This window comes from Carassius carassius, chromosome 1, assembly GCF_963082965.1.
Source record: "Carassius carassius chromosome 1, fCarCar2.1, whole genome shotgun sequence".
In the NCBI taxonomy this organism is placed as follows: domain Eukaryota; kingdom Metazoa; phylum Chordata; class Actinopteri; order Cypriniformes; family Cyprinidae; genus Carassius; species Carassius carassius.
The window spans coordinates 28,664,351-28,687,554 of record NC_081755.1 but is presented as its reverse complement, the minus strand read 5'-3'; the positions used below and the strand labels follow the sequence as shown (position 1 = coordinate 28,687,554).

Here is a 23,204-nt window from a genome sequence, read left to right as displayed (position 1 = left end):
TAACAATAACTAAGTTTAAAAAATAAATATTTTTTCTCCTTGCCACCCCCTGAATTGTTTAAAAAATGTTTTTTGTTTGTTGTTTATTGTGTGTGGATATACACATGGATATTTGTGGATGACTGGAGATGCACTTATGGAAAAGAGTGTGTAAACTGATATTGTTCTTTAATAATAATACAAAAGGTACCTAACTCAAAAACATTAACTAAAGGATTACCTAAACCATATATTTGTGGGGTTGCACTTCAAATGACATCACTTTTCTGCTTCATTTGTAAAAGTTTGTCTTTGCTGAAAAACATCGCTGCTGAACGCTGATTTAAGATCCAGGCTACAAACTGTCCACAGTGCTTTGCTGAGAATGACAGCCTCTTGGGTCAGTGTTATCTGTAAAACTGTTATTACTTTATTATATATATATGTTATATGTTATATGTTATTATAATATAAAATATAAAATAATATATTTCAATAAATGGTAATCTAGCAAAATCAACATATTGCTAAAGTTATTAGTCAGTGAAGAGAATGGCATCCACCGTGTTAGCAACAAAAATACAATTTCAAATGTAGTATTGATGTATTATATGGTTTGAAAATAGATTTTACTATAAACAAAATTGAAGAACTGTGAACATGAAAACAAGTCAAGTTTTGTTCAGTCGCCCATATGATTACCCCAAAATAAAAACTGGCCAAATGTCAGTTTATGAACCCCAGGTGTTTTACGACCAGCATTTTCATCACACACTTCATGTCACTTGCATGTGTCCATTTCTGCACAGCCATAATTCCTGATTGTTTCTGCTTCTATTTGGTGTCTCAGCTCCTGCATGTGAATCTGACTGACCTCTCACTAGGAACCGATTCTCATCTTGGTCAAGGCTTGTTTCAAGATCTCTACTTGCAGCGAGAGCCCAGAGCTTATCCATCTTCAGACGCAGTCATTACCTTTGAGCTCCTCAGAGAGTTCAGCCAGTCAGTCTGTCTTCATCTGACCTGCAGCAGTCTTCTCAGATTGGTTTCACATCCCAAAAAGGACCAAGATAGAGTTTTTTTAAACTGCTTGTTAGGAAACAATGCCCCCCCCCCCCCCAAACAAAAGTCACATTCTTCCACGGTTCTCTTTGAGTCCCTAGGACTCAAATGTTTTAATCCTAGATTAACCTAGCGTGTCAGGGTTCATTTTAAATAAATTAAGTGACAGAGTCTGAGCTTATTGTCCCATCCACTCATGGTCTTCACCTCCGTCTACGGATATTGGCTTCAGCTGAAAAGAAGTGAGTGTTATTTTTGTTACAGCTCCTTTATGTTTTGCAATATTAGCACATCTGATTAAAAGTGTTATATTCTTACTGGTGTAATCTTGCGGCATCATGGGTCTGGAGATGACAGTTTTCAGGGCCTCCACCCACTCTCTCTGATCGCGCTCCTGCTCGCACATGAAGACGAACTGCCGATCGGGCGTCTCCACAATTACCCCACACTTCCACTTGTTTCCTCTCGTCCCTTTAGGGACACACTCTCTCACGGAATAACCATGGTTCTCTGAGCCGATGAAAACTACCCCAAGCTCAATGGCATCCTTTAGGACAAAAAAAAGAGAGAAGATTCACAATTTCACATAGTAGAAATGCTTTCAAATTCATTCGACACTCACAGGTTTCAAGTTAGAGTTTTGTGAACTAAAAACACAGTAGGAACAGAAAAAAGCAATTCATACCAGCTGTGTTTTAAAATAGAGTAGTTTCCTGTCCAGGGAATCCAAAATAAACCATCTTTTCTTGAAAGGCTCTCGCTGCTGTTCAACATACACAAACAGCCAGTGTCATTTGTTTTTAAATCGGAAATACTTTAAATCATTTGTCACATGCTCAACATAAGTTGTAGAAAATTATTTTTTCCTTCTATGAGCTATCCTACTCTGTCTGCATAAGACAGCAGGACAATAAACACAATACAGAAATGTTATAATATAATAAAAGCACATGCAGAACTATATAGAGATGTTGGAAATATATAAAGAAATTGGACAGAGTGGTTCAACATGTAATGGTGCATTATTGATTGTGAATGTTTAAAGATGTGTTTAAGGAGTGTTTCACAAGAATAGCTCGATTTCCTTAAATACTTGTGCAATTTAAGGGCAAATACAAACATCTTGCTACATTTGAAAAAATCTAGTTTTCAAAATATGCAAAGAAGCAACACAGAGGGAACCATCTATGGGGGAAAACTCTTACCAGGGGGCCAGTCTTCTCCATGTAACCCTCTTTTAAATAGCTTCTGGTTATCCACGGGATTAGCTTTAGGCCAAAAAGAAAAACACATTGGTAAAAGAGTTTATAATCAAGATGATATATACAGTTACAGTTATTAACCCTTCGCACAAGAAAAAAAAACGTAAAAAGTTTGATCACCTTTCACAACTGTTTCAGAGAGGTTTGGTTTTATTTAGAGTAAATTTCAATCATTTGTGTTTACATTTCCTAATATCAATTTCGTACTGCTAACTCTACAGATCTGATTCAGATAAACATGTAGCAGAAATGTCATTGACCCAAATTAAATTTACATCTACAGTGATTTTCAGTGTTTCACAGAACAATCTGTTCCTGAACTAGCCCAGAAAACTAGTGAATATAAGACACACAGAGACTCACAAAAAAGCGACACCACATTTCCGTGTCCTGTTAACACTGTGGTGTAGGGCGTTTGTTTGATGATCATTCATGTAGTGAAATGGAAGGGAAGACAGGCTTTAAGCTGTTAATGGTTTCGGGAAGTAAAATCACTTGGAAAAGGGGAAACTCGCAGTACTTCCTTTTTATGTGGCAAGGCTGACGCAACTACAGCGGGAGAAAACTATACGTTTTTAAGATATTCAAAAGCTAGGTGACACATGGTTCTCTAACAAGTCAAAATTAAGTATTCAAAATGTACTTACATCTCCATCGCTAGCTGTAGGAAAGGCTGTTTTCAGGTACACATGGCGAATGGCTCTAATGGCATTAAACCAATTGACGATCTCCTAAAAGGGAGGAAATACAGAGGCAAATACTATTTAGTGCTCAAGCTGCCTATAAAAAAAAAAAAAAAAAGAAAGAAAGTTTCAGAGGTTTACCAGTCCATTTTTATGGTAAACAAAAAGGTTTCTGGTGTGATCATCCACAGAGTAGGTGATCTGAAGGCCGTGAGCGTGTCCTATCTTCTCAGACTGGAAGGTTGCATTCAGGCCCTTCACAGAAATAACAGCCTTTGGTCCCTTTGATTCCTGAAAAGCACAGGTATAGTGTTTAATGAATATCTCACTTGTGCACCTAACACTTCATTAGATTCTATTATTTTTAATCAAAGTCAGATATTTTAAAATACAGCTAGAATTGTGTTCGATGAAAGATATTGGATGATTAATGCATACTATTAGCTTTGATGGACTTAAATGTCATGTAGTCAGTCTGTGCTGCCATTTACAACAAATGCCTTTGATAAAATATTATTAATTTTTTTCTGGACGATGTGCAAACATCATTGCTCAACAAAAAAGTTCTCACATCCTCCTTGTAGTATTTGAGGGTGAAATCTTGCACTGAAAGGACAAACTTCCTCTCGAGAAACTGTCCGTTATCCTTTCCTTTCTTCCACAGCATGCCCTCATAGACACCTAGAGCAGGGCAAACAATTTCACTGAAAGATTAATGTTATTCATTGTTAATATTAGCAGGGATGAAACAGAATTAGGTAAATAAACTTTTAAGGTAAAAAAAGAAAAGATCTGGGAACTGAAATGGATTACCTGCTGTGTAGGGTCTTTCTGTTTTTTCCTCTGTAAACTCCATTCTTTCGTATTTGGCTCGAATCCATTGTTCTCTGAGGACCCTATACAGTGTGCAGAGTTAATTTTGTTGAGCTACGTTCTGGGGATGATTGATGTGTAAATGATAAACAGTATATATACACATTGCAGTCCGAACATACATATACGAACTTACTATTTTATAATAACAAAGCAGATTGTACTAGTTTAGCTGAATGTGGCCATATATTTAACTAATAACATACGCAATGCAGTGTACAATTAAGAATCAAGTGTGCAATTGACAGAATCAAAAGACTGGACTTCAAAACCAGAAACCCTTTTTAGTTGAAGCAGTAGTTCCTCTTACTGTAACCAACAATAGTACATAGCTTTCTTTCTTGCCGGTAAAATGTTTGCTTGATCAGCTATATATTTTTTTTACTTCCTAAAACAGAGATCTGTTCCATTCTGGCGATAAATTAGTAAGTATATGTTTCAGTTTTAAATGATGCTTTTGTTTGACTTTTCAGTCAGCAGAAGAGATTGGACTACTCACTCGCAATCGTCCGGTTGGGGCTGATAATAAAAGACTGGGACAAATTTCTCATAGAAGTTTTTGGCAGTACGATTTCCATTGGCCTTCATGAACTTCTCGTCCAAAAAATGCATTGAAAGGAAGTACAACAGTGTTAAGTTTCACATTCATGACCTAATGTATCCACTAGATTCAGAAAACTGAAACAGTGACCTTACAAAATCTAACAGGCAGGTGACAACCAATATTTCATCATTTGAGTTTTTAGTTCACATACCAGCACAAGCTCATCATCCCAGAAGTCTAAGCGTATAGACTTGATCCGACTTACAGAAGGAAGATTGCGATGAGTTCCAGAACAGTTTAGACACACAAATATTCCCAGTGTGTATGAAGCCCAATCTGGATCTTCAAATAACAAGAGTCAAACAAACAAACAAACATGTAAATAACTCAAGACACACTCTAAAAAACGCTGGGTTATTTTAACCCGATTTTGGGCTGAAAATTGGTCTTAATCATAACCCAGCAGTGCTGTGTTTGGGAACACGGACGTAAAAGAGAGCATGCATGTCACGTTAACATCGGACATCGTCAGTGCGAGAAGCCACCATTTTCTCAGGGTGAAAGAAGCGAGAAGTGAGTGAAAGACATTATGGTAAGTAACGATTCAAAATGTAAAGTTATCATTCATTGTTTATGTCCGGAAATATTTTGAGGTTTCATGAAACGTGGAAATAAAAGAGCTTATATTGAAAAATACACAGACGCGGTTTTCACCTCAGAATACAATATCTGCACTTTTTGAGATATTAATAGAAGGTTATGGTTACGGTTAAACTAATGTTAATTTGTTTTCTTATTTTGCGTATTGAAACTGAATGTACGTTAGTTTCTTAAAGGAAGTGGCGTTATGTAATAAAGACTAGCATACTTATTTTGAGACTGTTGAAATGGTAATAGTTAAAAGTAATGTTTTGCATGTAATATTTCAGACTTGTTGAGCTTGTGTCTTCATTGTGCCCACGCCGGGAGTTAACTAACGTTACACAGAGCCTGCTTGTGTGAGGAGGAGGCACTTCTCTCAGCTTCTTCAGAAGAGAGGAAAAGACGGGTTTAAGGCAAGTAAACGTCATAATTCCCTTATCAATTTATTACTTTATTATTTTTTTTTTTTACTAAGAGTAAAAGAATGTTTGTTTGTTTTTGTTTGTTTTGTTTTTTTTTTCAGATGTTGAAACCCAGAGACATAGGAGAGAATAATTCATTTGAGATTATGTGAGATATTTTTAGAAAATGAATGTTTCTGTTGCCGGCCTGACTGTCTCAGCATCAGCATCACATCCACGGACCGTTGGCTAAACTTCAGCCTGAAGGTCTGGCTATCATTGCAGAGCTCAAACCAAGTTTGAGTCATCCTTCGTTGTCTTTCCTCTTAAAGGAATAGTTCACACAAAAAAATCATTTACTTGCCCTCATGTCATTCCAAACCTATAAATGTTTACAACACAAATGAATATATTTTTACATTTCTCATAATTTTTAGTTAATCCATTGAGAGTCTAGATAATCTGTATTTTCAAGCCTCATAAATACAGAGTTACTGTAGAAGTAATCCATTACAATATTTATATATGAATAAATCTTAAATTATATGACAGCAAGCATGTCTGTTCAGAAGAAAATATCGGTCTCCCAGACTAGCAATGGAGGACAAAAAATAAAAAAATATATTTATGTGTTCCAAAAATGTCCAGAGTTTGTATGGGTCTGGAACAACATGTGGAGAGTAAATTATGACCATATTTATCTTTTGGTGAACTAACCCTTTGAAGAGCAGCCCTCCATGTACATGAACATTTGTGAGGTATGTGAATCTCATGTTTTAATGTTTCAGTAAAGAAGTAGCTTTCTGAGAGCAATACATTATTTCAAACAATATTACATGCCCTCACACTAGTGCTGCCATTATAGCCTTATGGAGTGCTGTGGTAGACAGAGACATTAAACAACCACACAAAGTGTTACAATTATTGAACCGATTTTTTACCTATCCTTACTGATGTGAATACACCTCTACCTGAAAATGGATAGAGCTTGATTAAATCCTTCTCTTTTTCAAATGTGTTTCTCTTTTAGGCCACTGATGAAGAACAGGTGGTGACTGGGATGAAGGCTGGTCAAACTGATTCAGTAGTGGTTTTAAAGGAGGACGCTGCCCTGGAGGATGTAGATGTCATCACATGCTGTGCTAATTTTCTGAAGAGCGTTTTTGAAGCTCAAATTGGGCAGAGCAGGCCGTCGGCATCTTGGCAGCGAGTCACAGCGCGTCACTCCCTGATAATCGAAAATGGGAAAAGAGGCGGGAGCTGGATGCTGAAACCACGCCCACCTAGCTCGACGGCGGTGAGAGCAGCAGCAACCCACCTTTCACTCAAGTGGCCACGCCCTTAATTATGTAGAACATTTAAGGCTTAATATAATTTAAACGGATGAGTTATAGAAATAAAAAAAAAACTCACCCCCTTCACAGTTGTCATGAAGGGCAAAATTAGCCATATAGACCAAAATAATTTTTTGTACTAAGCTGTAAATGTTTTTTTTTTCTGCTGTAAAGTTGGGCAGTTTAACATGGGGAGTCTATGGGATTGACTCCCTTTGGCAGCCAGCCTCAAGGGGCAGTCACACTAGACTCTGAACGTGCAAAAAAAATTTGGACACCGCTGCGAATATGGGCGGGAGCAGGATATAACGGTTTCCCCTCAGTTATCACAACATGGACTAATATGTGCTTGTACTCTTTTGTGATGCTGTCAAAAGCGTCTTATTATATTGTACTCTCTGTCTCTCTCTCTATATATAAATATATACACACTAAGCAATAAAAATTTATAAAATGTGTCCTCATTCAAATGTACCATCTGTTCATGTTTCTAATGACACTGCGAACCATGCAGCTTCTTTTTTTATTTTATTTGCATAATCTTTTAAATATATTTTAAATAAAATAGGATGCTGCGCTACGGCTAAAATTAGCGCTTCCTTATAATTTTTTAATTTCTGTACAGAGAGGTCACGCAGTGACGTATCGATCTTCTACCGATGCGAATTCGCAGGTCAGAGTTCACCAAACTTGAACTTTGGAACTCTGCAAAATGCAACATTTTTGCAGGAGCTTGTGTTTCCGGTCTGATGCATTCGCATGCGTTTGAATGGAAGTCAATGGAACGAAAAGTGCAGTGTGACCACCATAGACAGTAAAAGAAATGGACACAGCAACCCCATTGGATTCAACGGAGAAAAATGAAGTCAATTAGAAGCACACACTTCCTGGGGGTCGAGCGTACTGAGCAGACTCAAACTGAGCTTGATGACGTAGATGTCACGTGAGCAACCTGTAAGTCTTCTAATCGCTGTGCCAAGAGAAATCTGAATCACCCACCGAATCTTCCAGAGAAGGCGAACATGAACAGGAGCAAATTTTGGTAAGTATTCTGATTAATTATCTCTCTTGACTTTATGCCTCCACGTCCCCCCGATAGCCTCATAGACAGTAACGCCGCCTTCACACTGGCAGTTGAAATCAGCTCCGATACGGCAGCGAAACGACCGGAAGTCATTCATTTTCTATGGAGATTCGCAGACCACATGCGAATGGGTCCGAACCAGGTGCGAACGAGTGCGGTGCGAAAAAAATCGTGTCCGTTGGCCATCCGGATGCGTTCAAAAAATTGAACTCTTGCGAAAGGCTACGGACGGTTCCTATCCGACAATTCCAGCGGAAGTTGGCGTTGCTATGGTACTGATAAACAAACCTGAATTCTTAACTTTTAATAAAATAAATAATGATTTTATAACGACAAGTTGTCATGTCATTTTTTCATTTTAATGATTTTATAACGTAATTTATGCAGTTAATACAATTAAATAATTAAATATTTAAATATTGTACAATTCAATGTTGTGGCCATTTTCCCGCTCATTCACATACAGCCAGAAAATTATATTATGGCTAATCGTAGACTTGTCAATGCTCTTGCTGTTGCTCTCCTATACTGGAGAAGCAAGCAAAAAAAAAAGAGATCCATGTGGGTAAAATACTACCTGGCAGAGAGGTATCAGTACGGGGAGTTTCACCGCCTGGTGGGTGAGCTGCGTCTGAACAACGGTGAGGATTTCAGGGAGTATTTCAGGGTGTCGCGCTGTCAGCCTTTCCAACCTTTCCGCCATTTTTGTTCTACTCGGTTCCGAGGCTTCCGACACTTTTCACCGTTGTGTACGACGTCCACTGGGGGCGTATTGCGTATTACGGAGCTGATTTCAACTGCCAGTGTGAAGGCGGCGTAAAAGATTGCCTGCGAGCTTCTCCTCCTGTCCATACGGTAATTTCTCTACTGTGCGACACAGTGAAAGTGACGCCAAAATGAATGGGAGTCGATGGAAAGCTAACAGCAGGTGGGGGTCCGCTAGCCAATGGCGGCGCCCAGGGGTGCTTCAAAAAAATATGAAACCCTGCCCCTCTGGTGACCACCGCTTCAAATGGCCAGTCGATGAATTGCAATTTTAGTCACTTCCGTGTTGGCTTCACAAGAGAGAGCGAGAGGTTACCGCTTGATTCTTTAAAATAACCCAGCGCTGGGTTCATCATTTTCTGACCCAGCACTGGGTTGTCAAAAGAACCCAAATTGAGTTGTTTTCAACCCAGCAGTTTTTAGAGTGCATGTCAAGCAACATCCAGGAAAAGAGACCTAATGAAAATAAAGCCTATTTACATATGCAATATTTTTATTCTATTATCTGCTAGAGAATTACTTTTGAGAAACAGTAAACAATGTTATACAACATTGAATGTTACAGATCCCTATACAGTTATGTGATCTCTCTATCTATATCTATAGAGAGAGAGAGCGAGAGAGATTAATTAACACTCAGAATATGGAATCATGCAAACTGTGTGAGACATGCTAAGCATTCATTTCGAGTAAACTAGGGCTACCCTGTCAGATTTGGCTACCTCTCATTAAAACAGATGGAAGGATACATAATTCGATAGCGAAAAGTGCTAACTTGCGGATTTTGCTTCCATCATATTAATAAGTTGTGAGGGTTTATTAATATGTACACCTACCCCAACCCTAATCTTACAGTAGGATAAATACAGTGTTGGTAGCATTATTCGTCAGAACACCAGTTTCAAAACAAATGCCAAAGTTTTACTGAAACCAGTTACAATGATCAAACCATGACAATGAGATTTACTTCATTGCTACACTGCATAATCTACAGAACTGAAAACCATGATAAACAGCGTGTCGATATATTATGTCAGTAAATCCCTATTAGACAAAGTACTGCTGGCAGTGAGTTTAGCTGTTACAGTTCTTACCTGCAGCTCCACAGTCAGCACAGCAGCTATTCTCTGGCAGCTTCGCCAACTCTAGCAGTGTCTTTTTGTTCTTTTCCCGATTTGCCATAGGCAAAATGCTTTAAAAAAAAAACAAAGGTAGCAGGTTGACCTCTCTTATCACGCGTGGTTAGTCCCGTCGGGCGAGGTTTGAAGGTTTGACCAAGTTCATTGAGTCACTGTGCGCTTTTGTCGCGTCAGATTCCAATCTCGACTGCGCTCGAGCGCGACAGAACACTGCGGCTGGACGATCACGCGAGGTCTTCCGCGAGCATTCCATTACTGAATAAAAAAATCCCTTAGCGTTCACTTCCTGGAGAAAACAAACTACCTACATAATTACACTAACATAAATTACTCTCTCTTATAGGTAGGAGTAGGCGATAATGACATTAAACTGTAAACAGTGACACATTGTGGATAGTTTTTCTTTTCTGTGCTTAATATTATAAATAAAAATGTAAATGTAAAATTACACTTGTACAAAGCAAGCAATGAGATTATCAAGACTGATATTATTTGCCACATATTTTTTCAAGCTAGTAAATATACTCCAGTCACACTGAAACTGCATACACAAAATGTTGTATTTACTCGTTTTACAGGTGTACATCTTCCCAGACTCAAGTGGACTAAAACCATCAAATTTAGAAGATGTGGAAGTGAAACGTGTGTGTCATGACTCCGGGTTTCACGAAAAAACAATGCTAGTTTTGACTTCTCACATCATGTAAAGGTGATTAAATGCATGCGTTAGAAGAAAAAAAACATACACAAACTGTACAAAAATTCAAATAGCACCATGTTCACCAGTGCTCTTGCAATGTACATACATATTTTAAGAAATACATGTTTGCTGGCAAATGGCAAAATCTAAATTTATTACTTGATAAAACATTTTGGAAGATGCATGGCAGTACAAAAAAAAAAGAAAAAGTCTTCATAATGGGAAACAAATTTAAAACAGTACAAATATGTGCTGTCCACATAACAACATAAAACCACGCTCCTTCTGAGTATATATTACTGTACAAATGCATTAATTGGCTGCCTAAAGATGCATGTAATTTAAGGGAACTCGGAAGCCAGGAACTCCACCGTGCTTTTAGGGAGAGTGAAGTGTATACCGTCCAAATAGTGCAAGAACCTTGGGAGAGAAACACACAACACTGATTATTTTATGTTAAAGTGGAACTTTGAACTAAGTTTTGGCACACATACAAGGCAAGTGAATGTGATCATTTAAAACAAACAAACATGGTGACAAAATGCAAAAGGCCGACATATATAAAACATCATAGGTTAATGTGACCAAATCATATTTGAGCTTTGCAAAAGCCACATCCTGTCCCTCCACTTTCTTTTTTAGACCAATGAACTGTGACCAAGTTGCATTTTCACACTTCTTTGGCAGCACAGCAAAAAAAACAACAAGAACAAACTTGCATCAGGCGCTGAGCACACTATTTATAAGACACAAGTTTAAAGAAAAGGTGTGGTGTCAAATACAGTGTTGAACCAGACAGTATTACTGACATACACAGAGCAAAAATATAATGCCCCCATTTTCATTGAGCTGAACTCAAAGATCTAAGACTTTTTCTATGTACACAAAAGGCCTATTTCTCTCAAATATTGTTCACAAATCTGTCTAAATCTGTGTTAGTGAGCACTTCTCTTTTGCCGAGATAATCCATCCACCTCACAGGTGTGGCATATCAAGATGCTGATTAGACAGCATGATTATTGCACAGGTGTGCCTTAGGGGTGGGCGATATCGCGATATTTAAAATATATCGAGATATTTTTAAACACGATATGGATTTTGGCATATCGTATATATCGATATATTGTTTATATTTAATTCTGATTCCGCCACTTTGCTTGTTGGCCTTCTCTGTGCTGTGCTCGCCCCCGCTCGTCGCCCCCCGCCTCCTTGCTTTTGTCCCCTCTCCCCTCGCGTGTAGAGAACTAGTCTAAAAAAAAGTCTCAAAAAAAAAGGACAACTGGCTCCATTTTATGGAGATACTTCGGTTTTCAGACATCGGGCGAACAGCAGGCAGATGTCTACTGTATGGCCCAATGATTTCCACGATGCAGAAAACGTGGAGGGAATCATAAAAACGGAATTTACAGTTTAACACGGAATGGCACCGAATTTGTCAGATTTTGAATGAATTAATCAAACGTAGGTCATTGCACTTACATCAAATCGCGATATGGACTAATATCTGCAAATATTAAGCCGTAAAGGACTATTTAAATATGAATCCTGCGTGTCTGTGTTAATGAATGGAGCAGAAGCGCGTCTTCATTCATTAAACACACGGAAGCGCGCGTGACGCTCGCGGTGATTTCAGCTTCTGTCATCTCACTAAATCAGGACGTAAACACATGAAGAACATCTCCAGAACTGCTCTGAGAGTCACTTCATGAGCATCTGACCGTTTGATTTGAGTAAAACTAGCGGGCATATATCACATCATAGACTGTAGTATCACATACACAGAACTGTAACGATTCGTCAAAATAAAAGTATTTGCCAGAAATCTATTACTATTGTTCAGCAGAATGTACATAGCCCACTACTACTACTATTAAAAAGAAACGAACAATTTTTAAAGGAATAATCACACAACATTTCTTCCATGTTTTATTTTTAATAGTAAATCCCCTTTGTTTACCAAAAAATAAAGTTTGCTTAATTTTAAATAATTCATAGATAAATTAAATGAATGTTTTATGCCTTCATTTGATAACCAGAAAAATGTAAATACACAGAATTTCTGAAGGGAAAAAACATTTCACATAAGGCTATTGTAAGAATTTGTGTAGAATTTTTAAATAATAATTAAGTTGTTTTTATGCATTTAAATAATTACACATACACAAAAAAACATATGGTGAAGAAAAAATAAAACGTTTCATAGGGCCCTAAACATGTAATATTTGGCATATTTGTTTTTGCAGTAGTTCTAGGGGGGTTATTTTTCCTGTAATGATATCGAGATATATATCGTATATCGAGATACAGCAAAATATATCGAGATATATTTTTTGCTCCATATCGCCCAGCCTTAGTGTGCCTTAAGCTGGCCATCATTTGCCTCAGGGAGTGCAACACATCTCCTTCGCATAGAGTTGATCAGGTTGTTGATTGTTTTGTGGCTAGATTTGTGAACAATATTTGAGAGGAATAGGCCTTTTGCGTACATAGAAAAAGTCTTAGATCTTTGAGTTCAGCTCATGAAAAATGGAGGCAGAAACAAAAAGTGTTGCGTTTATAATTCTGTTCAGTGTATGTTTTCATGTGAGGTATTTAACTTATGTAAACAGTGTATGCAGTCTTAACGATAAAAATGTGCCTACTATGCAAAGGGAGTTCCCTTGTCACTGTTCAAACTATGAATAACTGGAAGTGATCTCACTTTGCTAGCGTAACAAAAGACAGAGTCTGTTCACCAAACAGGGTGTGTTATGCATGAAGAGACGCCAAGCAGTTACGAGAACACTACAGATAAACTGTTGTGTTTTTAAAACTTTTATGAACATTTCAGGCTCATAAGGTAATCGAGAGTACACCAGAAAACCAAAAGATTTTTTTAACCAAAAGATATCTCAAAGTCAAATGATTCAGCAATTTGCTGTTCAGTTTTTTGCATTTTGTATTTTTGCATGTATTTTGCCAATTTTTTTCAGCATTGCATAAATTAAATCATACAAATGTTACTTTTATGGCTTTGTCTTGCTTTTCAAAGAAATAAATCAACTACAAAACAACAAATTTAAAAATACTTAACACTTAACATTTGAATACTCAAGTAGATATATACACAGTACCAACAAAACACAATTTAAGACAGTATCTCACTGTCGGTGTTTGTAACGAGTTTTGCATCTTTCTCTGAAAGTGTTAAATGCCTCCACATTGCTGTTTGTTTGCTGCATTATGAAGAGTGTGCATCTCTCACTGTAAGGTTGTTATTCGATCACGTCAACAAAAATTTCATTGTTCATTACAACAATGTCTATATAAGTCTTTTCACTTGTTCTTTGCCATTTTCAGCTGAATAATTTTGGTTACCAAAAATCTGGTGCATTCCTAATACATATTAATACATTAATATAGAAAGGTAGTCTAGACCTATCACTGGTGCACCACCTAGTGGAAGCAAATGATGACAATAAATCAGGATTGTGCTAACTGTAACTAAACAAGTGCACTGCAGACAGGCTATGAATGTGTCTGCTAAACTCTCACCTGCGTTTGATCTTTCCCTGCTCCTTCAGTTTCTCTGACCTACAGATGGTACGCAGAGAGGGGAGGTAGTCCAGAGCCGCTGCTGCCTGGTTTCCAAGCATCCCAGTTGATCTGGAGGAGAGCACCGACTTCATCACCTCACTTCTCCTCTCCATCACCCTACACAAAACAAAATCAGCACGAGTTTACTTTTTATCTAACGGTATGTGTATAAATGGCCTCACAGGACAAAGAGACACTATAAAGCTACATGACCCAGTCTTGGATTATTAGAAGTATAAATACAAACAAAAAACTAAATGAGCTAAATTCTCACCTCGGGTCACAAGGTATAGTCTGAGTGAGGCTGAACCCATCTTTGTGTGGAGCCACAGGGAGGGTGAGCTCCTCCTCTGCCTCTCTTCTGATCTCCTCCTCCAGTTGCTGTGCTCTGTCCCAGGCTTGGGAGACTTCAGCCTTGCACTTCCTTAAACTCAAGTGCCCCAATGCAGCATGGATTTCATTGACATTAACACCATTTACTCGGCTGGCACACTCTAACCGAATGTCATCGGTCATCCCACTTTTGACCTGTGCACCAGTCCAGCCGAAGACTTGTGGTCTGCAGGAACCCTCTGTTTGCAGCGGCTGGTAGTGAAGTGAGGAGTCCAGAAAGGACATGTGGTCCATATACTCTGCTAAACTGCTTAGGCACTGCATCACTGGTTTGCTCTTCTTCCTTTCAGCTTCGGTTAACACAATACGCCTTGATTTTACTGGCACAGCTTCGGACACATTCACAGACACATCGGCTGGATCTTCATTAGTGCTTTGAGCAGGATCTCGGCTTGTTTTTGTTAGTGAGAGGAAGTCATCCCCTGACTCTGAATCAGACTGGAAAACATCTTTATTGCCAATGCCCACCTTCTTCCGCCCCCTCATTCTAGAGGACACTTTAAGGGGACTACCCTCATCAGAGGGCTCTTCCAAAACTTCCAACCACACAGTCAGAGGTACTTGCTCAGGATGGGACTGTGGGTTTGGTGTTGGTTGTGATTTGAGTGTAGACTGTGGTAAAAGACGAGTTGGCAGAGGAAGCAAACTCTCCATATTGGAGTAGAGAAGATCCACTCCCCTTCTATGGACCTCTGAGAGAAGATCCCAGCACCTAACGCTGTCTATTACTGAAGACTCATGCTGTAGGATAGGAATAGATTGATCAGGTCATACATCAGATATACATGTGGATTACCCTAGCAATCATCTGCACTTAATCTTTAAAACACTAAGAACTTAACACTTTTATCAGGTTTAGCAAATATGAAAATTTACATTTAAAAAAAAATATTTTTTAGTTTTTATTTTCATTTAAACTAAATATTGCTCACACAAACAGATAAATAAAAGGTGTTGATTTCCACCTCTTCTCATATTTTCTTCCCCAGAATTCTTTGATGTTCTAAAATTCAAAACAACAGCTTCTATTTATTTAATTTAAACAGAAATCTTTACGGTCACTTTTGATTTAATGAATCCTTGCTGAATAAAACTATTAATAGCTTTAAAAAAACAGTGTTTTTTACATTAGGGAGATAAACAATCACCTTAAGCAGCAAATCTGCAAGATTTTCTGTTTGCATATTTCGGATCCCAAGCAAACTCTCAGTGCATGCAGCGTGGCAGGGTGGTATTTCATCCTCATTTATATCCTGAGCTTTGACAGACCGACGGTGAATGTCACTCTTGACGTCCCCTTTGAGCACTACAGAGTGAAACAAGTCGTTTTTGATGAGAATATTCACATATTAGGACATACAACCAAGAGTTCTTAGTGTACTTTTTCAGAGTCAATTATATCTTTACCTGAGGAAGGCAAAGGCCGATGCACCTGCTGTCCACCTCCACTGCAGGCCCAAAACTGCAAGTGCAAGAGGCTTTGACGAATATCACACCTGTTCCAGTCCAGCAGACAGGACAGATCCTTACTGTCAGTTCTCATGTTTTCAGCTAGACACAGCAGCTGGAGGTAACTAGACACATCCACCTGGAAAAGTCAAACATATCCACAATCACAAACAAGACAAAACACAAGATTTTTTTTTTTTTTTTTTGGCAAAGAAGAAAAGAAATTAAGTGGATTTACCACTGAAGGAGATTTGAAATGGATTTCCTCAAGGTATCCATCAAATGTAGCACCAAAGACTGGATCTGCACAAAACAAGTCCCATGATGACTTATTCACTTATCACAAACTGTAACTTTTTGTTACCTGACAAATTTACTCACCACTGGTTGTTAGAATAACTGGTCTCTTTGTTGTAGTCATGAAGTGTTTTATTGCAGCCAGAAATCCAGTGTCATCATCAAAAATGATATCCACCTCCTCAAATAAGATGAGGGATGTGGCCGTCCTCTTGTCCTGGTCTTCAGTGGAGATCTTGGTGCCTGCTGATGTTTCCCCGGGGCACTCTTTGCCGTCAGCCTCTTTTCCTTTGGCAGACTTTTTGGAACAAGCTTTTAAGACTAAAAGAAAACAAGAAATGCCATATAAAGGTCTCAAACATGAATTTGAAAACACTTTCCTAAAAAAAAAAATAAAAAAAATAAAATAAAAAAAAATCACATTAACAGCCATTCTTTTGAACTTATATTCATAATTGGATACAGGGAAAAAAACTACCAGTTCCCACAAAATATTAAGCAGCACAACTGTTTTGAACCTTGATAATAATTGGAAATGTTGCTTGAGCACTAAATTAGCTTGTAGAGGAAAACAAGCAATGCCACGTAAAGGCCTCAGACATGAAGCAAAAAAAACACAACTTGTAAATATGGCTCACTATAAATGTCAATATCAATTAAATATTTGGCATCACTTGACTTTGATTACTAGATTCTGAATTATTACCAGGTTGTGTTTTCTTGTCTTGACTGTTTGCTTCTTTGCCAGGGGGCCTTCCACCTGCTTTGAAGAAATTGGCCAAAGATGTCGGAGTCAAGCCTCCTCTTCTGGATGAAACACTTCGAGGGGACTGAGGAGGCTTCCTGGGCGATGACACAACCCTTCTGGGGGAATTCAACTTCCCTGTAATTGGAAGGTACACTGAGAACAAGCAAAAACGCATGCACAGCATATTTTGTATTGTTATCACAGAGGAAGGAAACATTCATACTGGGAGAGTTGCCGGGTTTGGTGGTGGTGCTGTTGTTGCTATAATTGCTGAAGTAGGATGGTTTCTGAGCGTTGACACCCTGGATGTCCACCTGGTGGGACTGAGTGGCTTCTTTCAGCTGGGATAAGATCTGACGACCACTCCTTTGAGACGAGGAGTTCACCTCAAATACCTTGAGAGAGAAAACCAACAAGGTCTGTAGAAATACTTTACTATTTTGAATAACAGACAATTCCAAAATAGTACAGAAAATTGAAAAGTGAACCACACCTTGAATCCGAGTTCTTGTGCACAGGCATAGACTGCAGCAGTCTTGCCCACTCCAGTGGGTCCAGTGATGAGAAGCGTGTTACACAAATGATCTTCGGTCTCATCCAGGCCTTCACCTACGAGCCAGGAGTCTGGATAGGAATAACGTTGAGACAATGATTTTTAAATATGGCAAGCAAAACAGCTAGTACTGTGCCTTTTAGCATCTTTACATACCATTACTGTCCTCATCTTCCTTCTTCTCCTGCTGTTTCCTCTTTTCTTCCCGGTCAGCTCTCAATTTCCACTCTTTCAGCCAGCTAACAGTAACGAAAAAAGTGAAATATTAAGAAAAAAAAAAAAAAAAAGAATATTAATTACTGACATGTTAAAAAAGTGAATGGGATCTTTCACCATCTTAGTTTAAACTAGACAGCATAGTAACCTGTGTAGCCTCCGGACTGACTCCATATTCCCGATCACTTCACTGGAGTGCTGCGGCTGATACTTCTCTGTCCAGAGCAAATCCTCTTTCACTCCATCTCCAAATGAAAACACAAACCACCACAAAAAAAAAAAGAAGAAAAAAAAAAAGAAGAAGAAAGAAAAACCGTGCAAACAGATTGTAATATTATATTTAAATAATACTTTGTAATAAAAGATTTTACTGTAATTTCCTTTATCTTATTCTCCTCAACTTTTATACTCTTGTTCACTGTTAATTCATGTTTGCTGTACAACTAATGCTCATGAAATACTGTAAAGTTACTAATTTTCATAAGGAGTCTTTTAGATGAAAATAACTTTTCAGGGCAGAAAAAAGATAGTCTTAAAACTTATTTAATTATCACCTTCTGTGCTTGAATTTTCTGCGACAGGGGAATCCACTATAATGACAGCATCATTCTGGTTCACCACAGGTGAGACTGACTTTGCTGGCTTGGGCTCTTCTTTCTGCTTTTGCTTTAGTGATCGACCTCTTCGTCTTCTGCCAGACGGCACTGTGTCGGAGACATTCTGTGCTGCCTGACCTCCTGACGGTGGACTTTCTTCAATCATTATAACATCCCCTTCTGTGTGATTGGACTTTGGTTTTTTACCCACTTTGCCTGTCATCTCTCCTTCATCCACACGCTTCCGTTTCCTTCCAATGCCATCCGATGATCCAGAAGGGCAGGACACCTTAGACTCACCTTCAGGTTCTACAGATAATCATATAAATGAAAGATATATGAAAACAATTTGTCAATTATCCTGGCATACACATCTGATTATGAACACATTTCTGCCTAAGAATAATATCTTACTGTAAGCAAAAAAAAAAAAAAAGCAAAAAAAAAAGATTTAATTGTCTTTTTCAGTCACCTGAGGCAGAGGCCTGGAGGATGTAGTCCTCACGTCTCTTAACAAACCGTCTAAAAAAGCGCTGATGAGTGAAGGAGGGATTGGAGATTCTCATCTCCTCCAAAAGATGCAGCCTGATTGGCTCAGATAACTCAGATCTTCGGCAACAGGACATCTAAATAATAAAAAAAAAGTATTAATTTCATTCAGAAAAAAAATAAAATAAAATAAAAAATTATATATATATATATATATATATATATATATATATATATATATATATATTACTGATCCCAAACTTTTGTATGGTAATGTTAACAAATACTATAATATTGGATAAAAATATAGAGCAAAACACATAAATCCTAGATTACAAACCTGATGGCAACTGGCTCTCTTCGTAGGAACTGTAGCATAACCTAAAGACTTCTCCAAAGAAATCAGAGGTACAGATGGTAAATTACAGGACTCCTTCAAACAACTCAGGAAGGGATCTGTGGGCCACTGGAGATTCCAAACAGAACAATCTGACATGGAAAGAAAGGAGCACATTAGTCTTAAATACACACACCCTTTGAGAACACACTCTAGAGAACACCTGTCAGCTGACCTGCAGCCCTCTGCTGGACATGAACCACCGTCTGGAAGGAAGCACAGGCCTGGCTGTAAGCCTCTCGGCTGGCTGCTGTCCTTGCGATCTGCTTTTTGAAGGACTCCGGAAGGCCACTCTTCAGAAACTCTCTCTTTGCTCTGAACTTTTCATCATCTTGCGAGTTCTCTGATGCCTCTCGACTGAAAGCGTTGAGTTTGGGGGTACAGGCTTTTATTAGAATTTAACAATAAACGAAATGAAGACCATTTGCCAATTCAACTATTGTCTGTTATTACTGGTGTAATACCTGCTGTCGTCAAAAATGGAGATGACAGCCGACAGTGTCTGAGCTTTTTTCTCACCGAACAGAGGAGCCACTTTAGAAGCTGAAAAAATTTAAATAGACATCAACCCGCTTTTTAATTACTTTGATTTCCAAGTTGGCACAAAATTAGAATTAATTAATAAAAATAATATTAAGGTGCTGACTTCATTTTAACCATTTGTGTCAGTACCGTACCTGCAGGAGTCTTAGATGTTTTATTCTGAGATGTATTTTTCCCCAAAACTTCATTCAAACTACGAAGCTTCTTCTGGCTTTTTTCATTTTCCTGTGAGGTGACTAGAGTGCTTTTGCTTTCCTCCAAAAACACTACAGAATCCTAAAAAGAAGAAATTATATAAATTCTAAAAACTAAAATAACTTGACTTATAAAGAATTTGAGTAATTTTAGCAGCAGTTCCTGTAAGCAGAAAACATTTACACAAATTTAAACCCACTATCTTACCTCATCTTCACAGTAATTTACGACGGACTCTTTGCTTCTTGTAGAGCGTCGTACAGTATCTTTATCTTTAATAGTGTCCTTTTTACTTTGCTGAAGAGTTTTGGCTTTCTGCACCAGCTTTCTAGCCTGTTTTCTTTTTTTCGCTGCATTTAATTCCTAACAAAAAAAGAGCTTTTGTGAGTTATCTTCAGTCTTAAAACAACTACTGATAACAATTGTTTTTATTAATAAAATAGAAATATTTCATGTAGATAACAGATTTTTTAAATAAAATAATTACATAAAAACACTTATATAAACAATTATTTTTAAGAGCTGTTAAATTCCATAGCAATAGCATTATTTTTTATAACATTCATAAACCATAAATGTTAGGTACCTGTATTGAGAGAGGACTTGATATTTCAAAATCACCAGCTTTTGTAGCAGAGGATGGAAATACCCTGGTGATTCTCATTCTGTTGAATAAAATGTTTGAATTACTGTCTCATATACTTCACAAAAAACAATTAAAGTAGGAAATTAAAAAGTTAAATTCACCTGATAGGGCTGCCTTTCATGTCTGGTGGGCAGAGCATTTCAGATCTATACATGCCTCTTTTGGGTCTTTGAGCTTTTGGGGTAGAGGCCAGAGAGGGAGAGGGTGTATTTTGGTTGTCATCATCTTTCTTTGAGTCCTCTTGCCTCTCTTTCTTCTGTGGTGCAGTATTGAGCACAGCAGCTGACTGTCTACGTGAAAGCTCTCTGGTCGACCTCCTCAGCTCTCTGACAGCCTTTTCACTGTTGTCATTATCAGCTGGGCTAATGTCTTTGTCGACTTCTGCTGGAGGTTCTTCAGGTTTCAGAGTTGCAGCTTGTGCATCTTCAGCTTTCTTAGCTTGCCCCTTCTTCCCAGATTTCCTAACTCGCTTCTTTTTGTCACCTGGACAGCTTTTCTGCTCTTTGTGCTGCTCCGAGCTGGTCACTTCAGTTTTGCTCTCAAGAGATTTTTCTTCAGTTTTGCTCTCAAGAGATTTTTCTTCAGTTTTGCTCTCAAAAGATTTTTCTTCAGTTTTGCTCTCAAGAGATTTGTCATGTTGATTGTCTGCTGCCTCCGAGACTTTCTCTTGAACCTGGTTCTGCTTGCTCTGAACCTTGTTGGTTTTGTTTTTAAAACCATCAAGACTCGGCTGTTTAAAGGCACTCATAAACTGCTTTCTCTCCACCTCAGTGCTTTTAGGAATGGGGCTGGACTCCACCACATCAAGTTCCAGATCTTCCTCAAGAAGAACAACGTTAGACTTCCTTTTGAGGTCAGGCAACACATCCGGTTTAATCTCCGGAACAGGATCAGACAAACTCTTGTCCTCTTTTGACTGACTTTTTTTATTTCTACTAAAAATAGATGCGACTTTTAACTCCTTGGCAACTTTGAGAGACTCGAGATGATCAGGGGAAATGGGATGCACCTCAGCTTGAATCGTGAGAGTTCGGGGTGACACGTGTAGAGGACCGACTGCAGAATCCCTCTGACCACTGCAGAGGTTGCCTTCACTTGATGTGCCAGCAGTGTCAGTCTTAGGAATCACATCGCTCTCTTCCCATTCTTGACTTTGATTCTGCACAAAGTCTTTGAATGAGATTGTGACAGTGCTACTTTTCTCTTCTGCACTTCCCTCCAATTTAGTCTCACATACAGGCTCTTGTGCATCAGCATCACATTCCTCAGTATCTTCACAGCCATCTTTTGCCTTCCGGTTACTCCTCAGAGCAGATTTTCTGTTTGGACAGTCTTTCCTCCTGCTTTGGTTTAATGAGGGTTTTTTCTCAGAACTTTCTGCAGAATTCTTAATAAACAAGACATCTGGATCAGCCTCTGTGGCATTTTTCCTCATGTCAGATTCTTTATCAGAGGAGGCATCGTGACAGGTTTGAGCTGGAAGGACGGCAGTATTGCTTTCCTTTACAGATGATTCACTGGGACTTTCTATCAAGACAACATCGTCTGTGACCACCTGTGCAGCCTTCTCTTTGGACTTCTTGTTCTCTTTGGCCTTCCTGGTTCGCTTCTGCCCCTGTCCTCTTATAGATTTCACAGGGATTTCATGACTTGCTTGCTCTGAAGGTTGCAAGGAGTTTTCTTTAGCTACTAGAGAGCAGCTTTTTATTTCTTGTGCAGGCGAGGTCCTCTTAAAGTAGTCCATAATGTTGTTAGACTTTGGTGGTGAGAACGGTTTCTCCACCGGCTTGGGCATAAAGTAGTTAGTAATAGTTTTGACAGCTGGTGCATCACCATCCTTTCTCAACTTCTTACATGGCTGGAGAAACAGAGAAATAACGTAAACAGCTGAAAATCAATGTATACTTTGTTTGTTTTTTTAAATAGAAAATCAGTACTTTTTTGTGACACATACCTGACCATCAAAATCCTCTATGACAGCCGCCATAGCCACGGCCCCAGCCATCGTTTCACACCCAAACTATAGATCTGTATAGATTTAACAGACAAAACCAAGGATTTTAAACAAGTTTAGACAGAAGCACACACAACAAAGCTACATTCCTCACATCCAAAGCTTATTTAAACATATTTACAACGTGTACATTTTATATAACAGTAACAGTTAAAGTTTGAGCGAATGACGGCTCCATAATCGCATTTATTAAATGTTTACCTGTCAACTAACGTTATGTGTTTGTAGAAGAATCATAACCATTTCAGGCACTCACCGGTTATTTTCCTTCCTTGGTGGATACGTTGATACATACTCTAAATATACAGTGTACGGTGCAAAAACTATGAGTAACGTACAGTAGCGAATTACCGTTAAACACAAAGCCTATCTACACATTTCCCAAAAAAACGATATACATTCCAAAACCGGAAAAAAATAAACAAACAAACAAACATAACATGTGATAATAACTGCCCCCCAAACCCAGTTTACGTGGAAATGAAGTCTGTAAAATTAGAAGATGATTTGAATCTAAAATGGAGAGCCCATATTCCCTAATAATGTAGGTTTTGGCGAAGTTGGATTGTTTTCGACAAATGGCGCCAAATATCATGGAGGTCTTTCGCCGCGCCGGTTCGGCCA

General features: G+C 38.4%; 2 protein-coding genes across 2 annotated transcripts; both read right to left on the bottom strand.

Annotated features, from left to right (window-relative positions):
- Positions 1 to 449: 449 nt before the first annotated feature.
- Positions 450 to 10,178, bottom strand: LOC132144199 (arf-GAP with dual PH domain-containing protein 2-like). Its single transcript, XM_059554976.1, has 11 exons — positions 9,724 to 10,178; positions 4,615 to 4,745; positions 4,359 to 4,450; positions 3,800 to 3,882; positions 3,558 to 3,667; positions 3,128 to 3,277; positions 2,951 to 3,034; positions 2,247 to 2,309; positions 1,727 to 1,804; positions 1,360 to 1,588; positions 450 to 1,273 (listed from the first exon to the last, which is right to left on the bottom strand). Exons 1-11 carry the CDS (start codon positions 9,809 to 9,811, stop codon positions 1,245 to 1,247), a joined length of 1,137 nt encoding a protein of 378 aa, XP_059410959.1. The 5' UTR covers positions 9,812 to 10,178; the 3' UTR covers positions 450 to 1,244.
- A 132-nt stretch (positions 10,179 to 10,310) lies between these two features.
- LOC132144190 (ATPase family AAA domain-containing protein 5-like) lies at positions 10,311 to 23,194 on the bottom strand. Its single transcript, XM_059554963.1, has 24 exons — positions 23,055 to 23,194; positions 22,837 to 22,876; positions 22,521 to 22,594; positions 20,668 to 22,424; positions 20,507 to 20,585; positions 20,128 to 20,283; positions 19,860 to 20,001; positions 19,647 to 19,725; positions 19,358 to 19,539; positions 19,126 to 19,274; positions 18,769 to 18,922; positions 18,255 to 18,605; positions 17,849 to 17,945; positions 17,641 to 17,723; positions 17,425 to 17,555; positions 17,155 to 17,326; positions 16,890 to 17,066; positions 16,268 to 16,504; positions 16,125 to 16,189; positions 15,845 to 16,025; positions 15,586 to 15,743; positions 14,319 to 15,178; positions 14,003 to 14,161; positions 10,311 to 10,888 (listed from the first exon to the last, which is right to left on the bottom strand). Exons 3-24 carry the CDS (start codon positions 22,569 to 22,571, stop codon positions 10,810 to 10,812), a joined length of 5,499 nt encoding a protein of 1,832 aa, XP_059410946.1. The 5' UTR covers positions 22,572 to 22,594; positions 22,837 to 22,876; positions 23,055 to 23,194; the 3' UTR covers positions 10,311 to 10,809.
- Between the last annotated feature and the right edge of the window lie 10 nt (positions 23,195 to 23,204).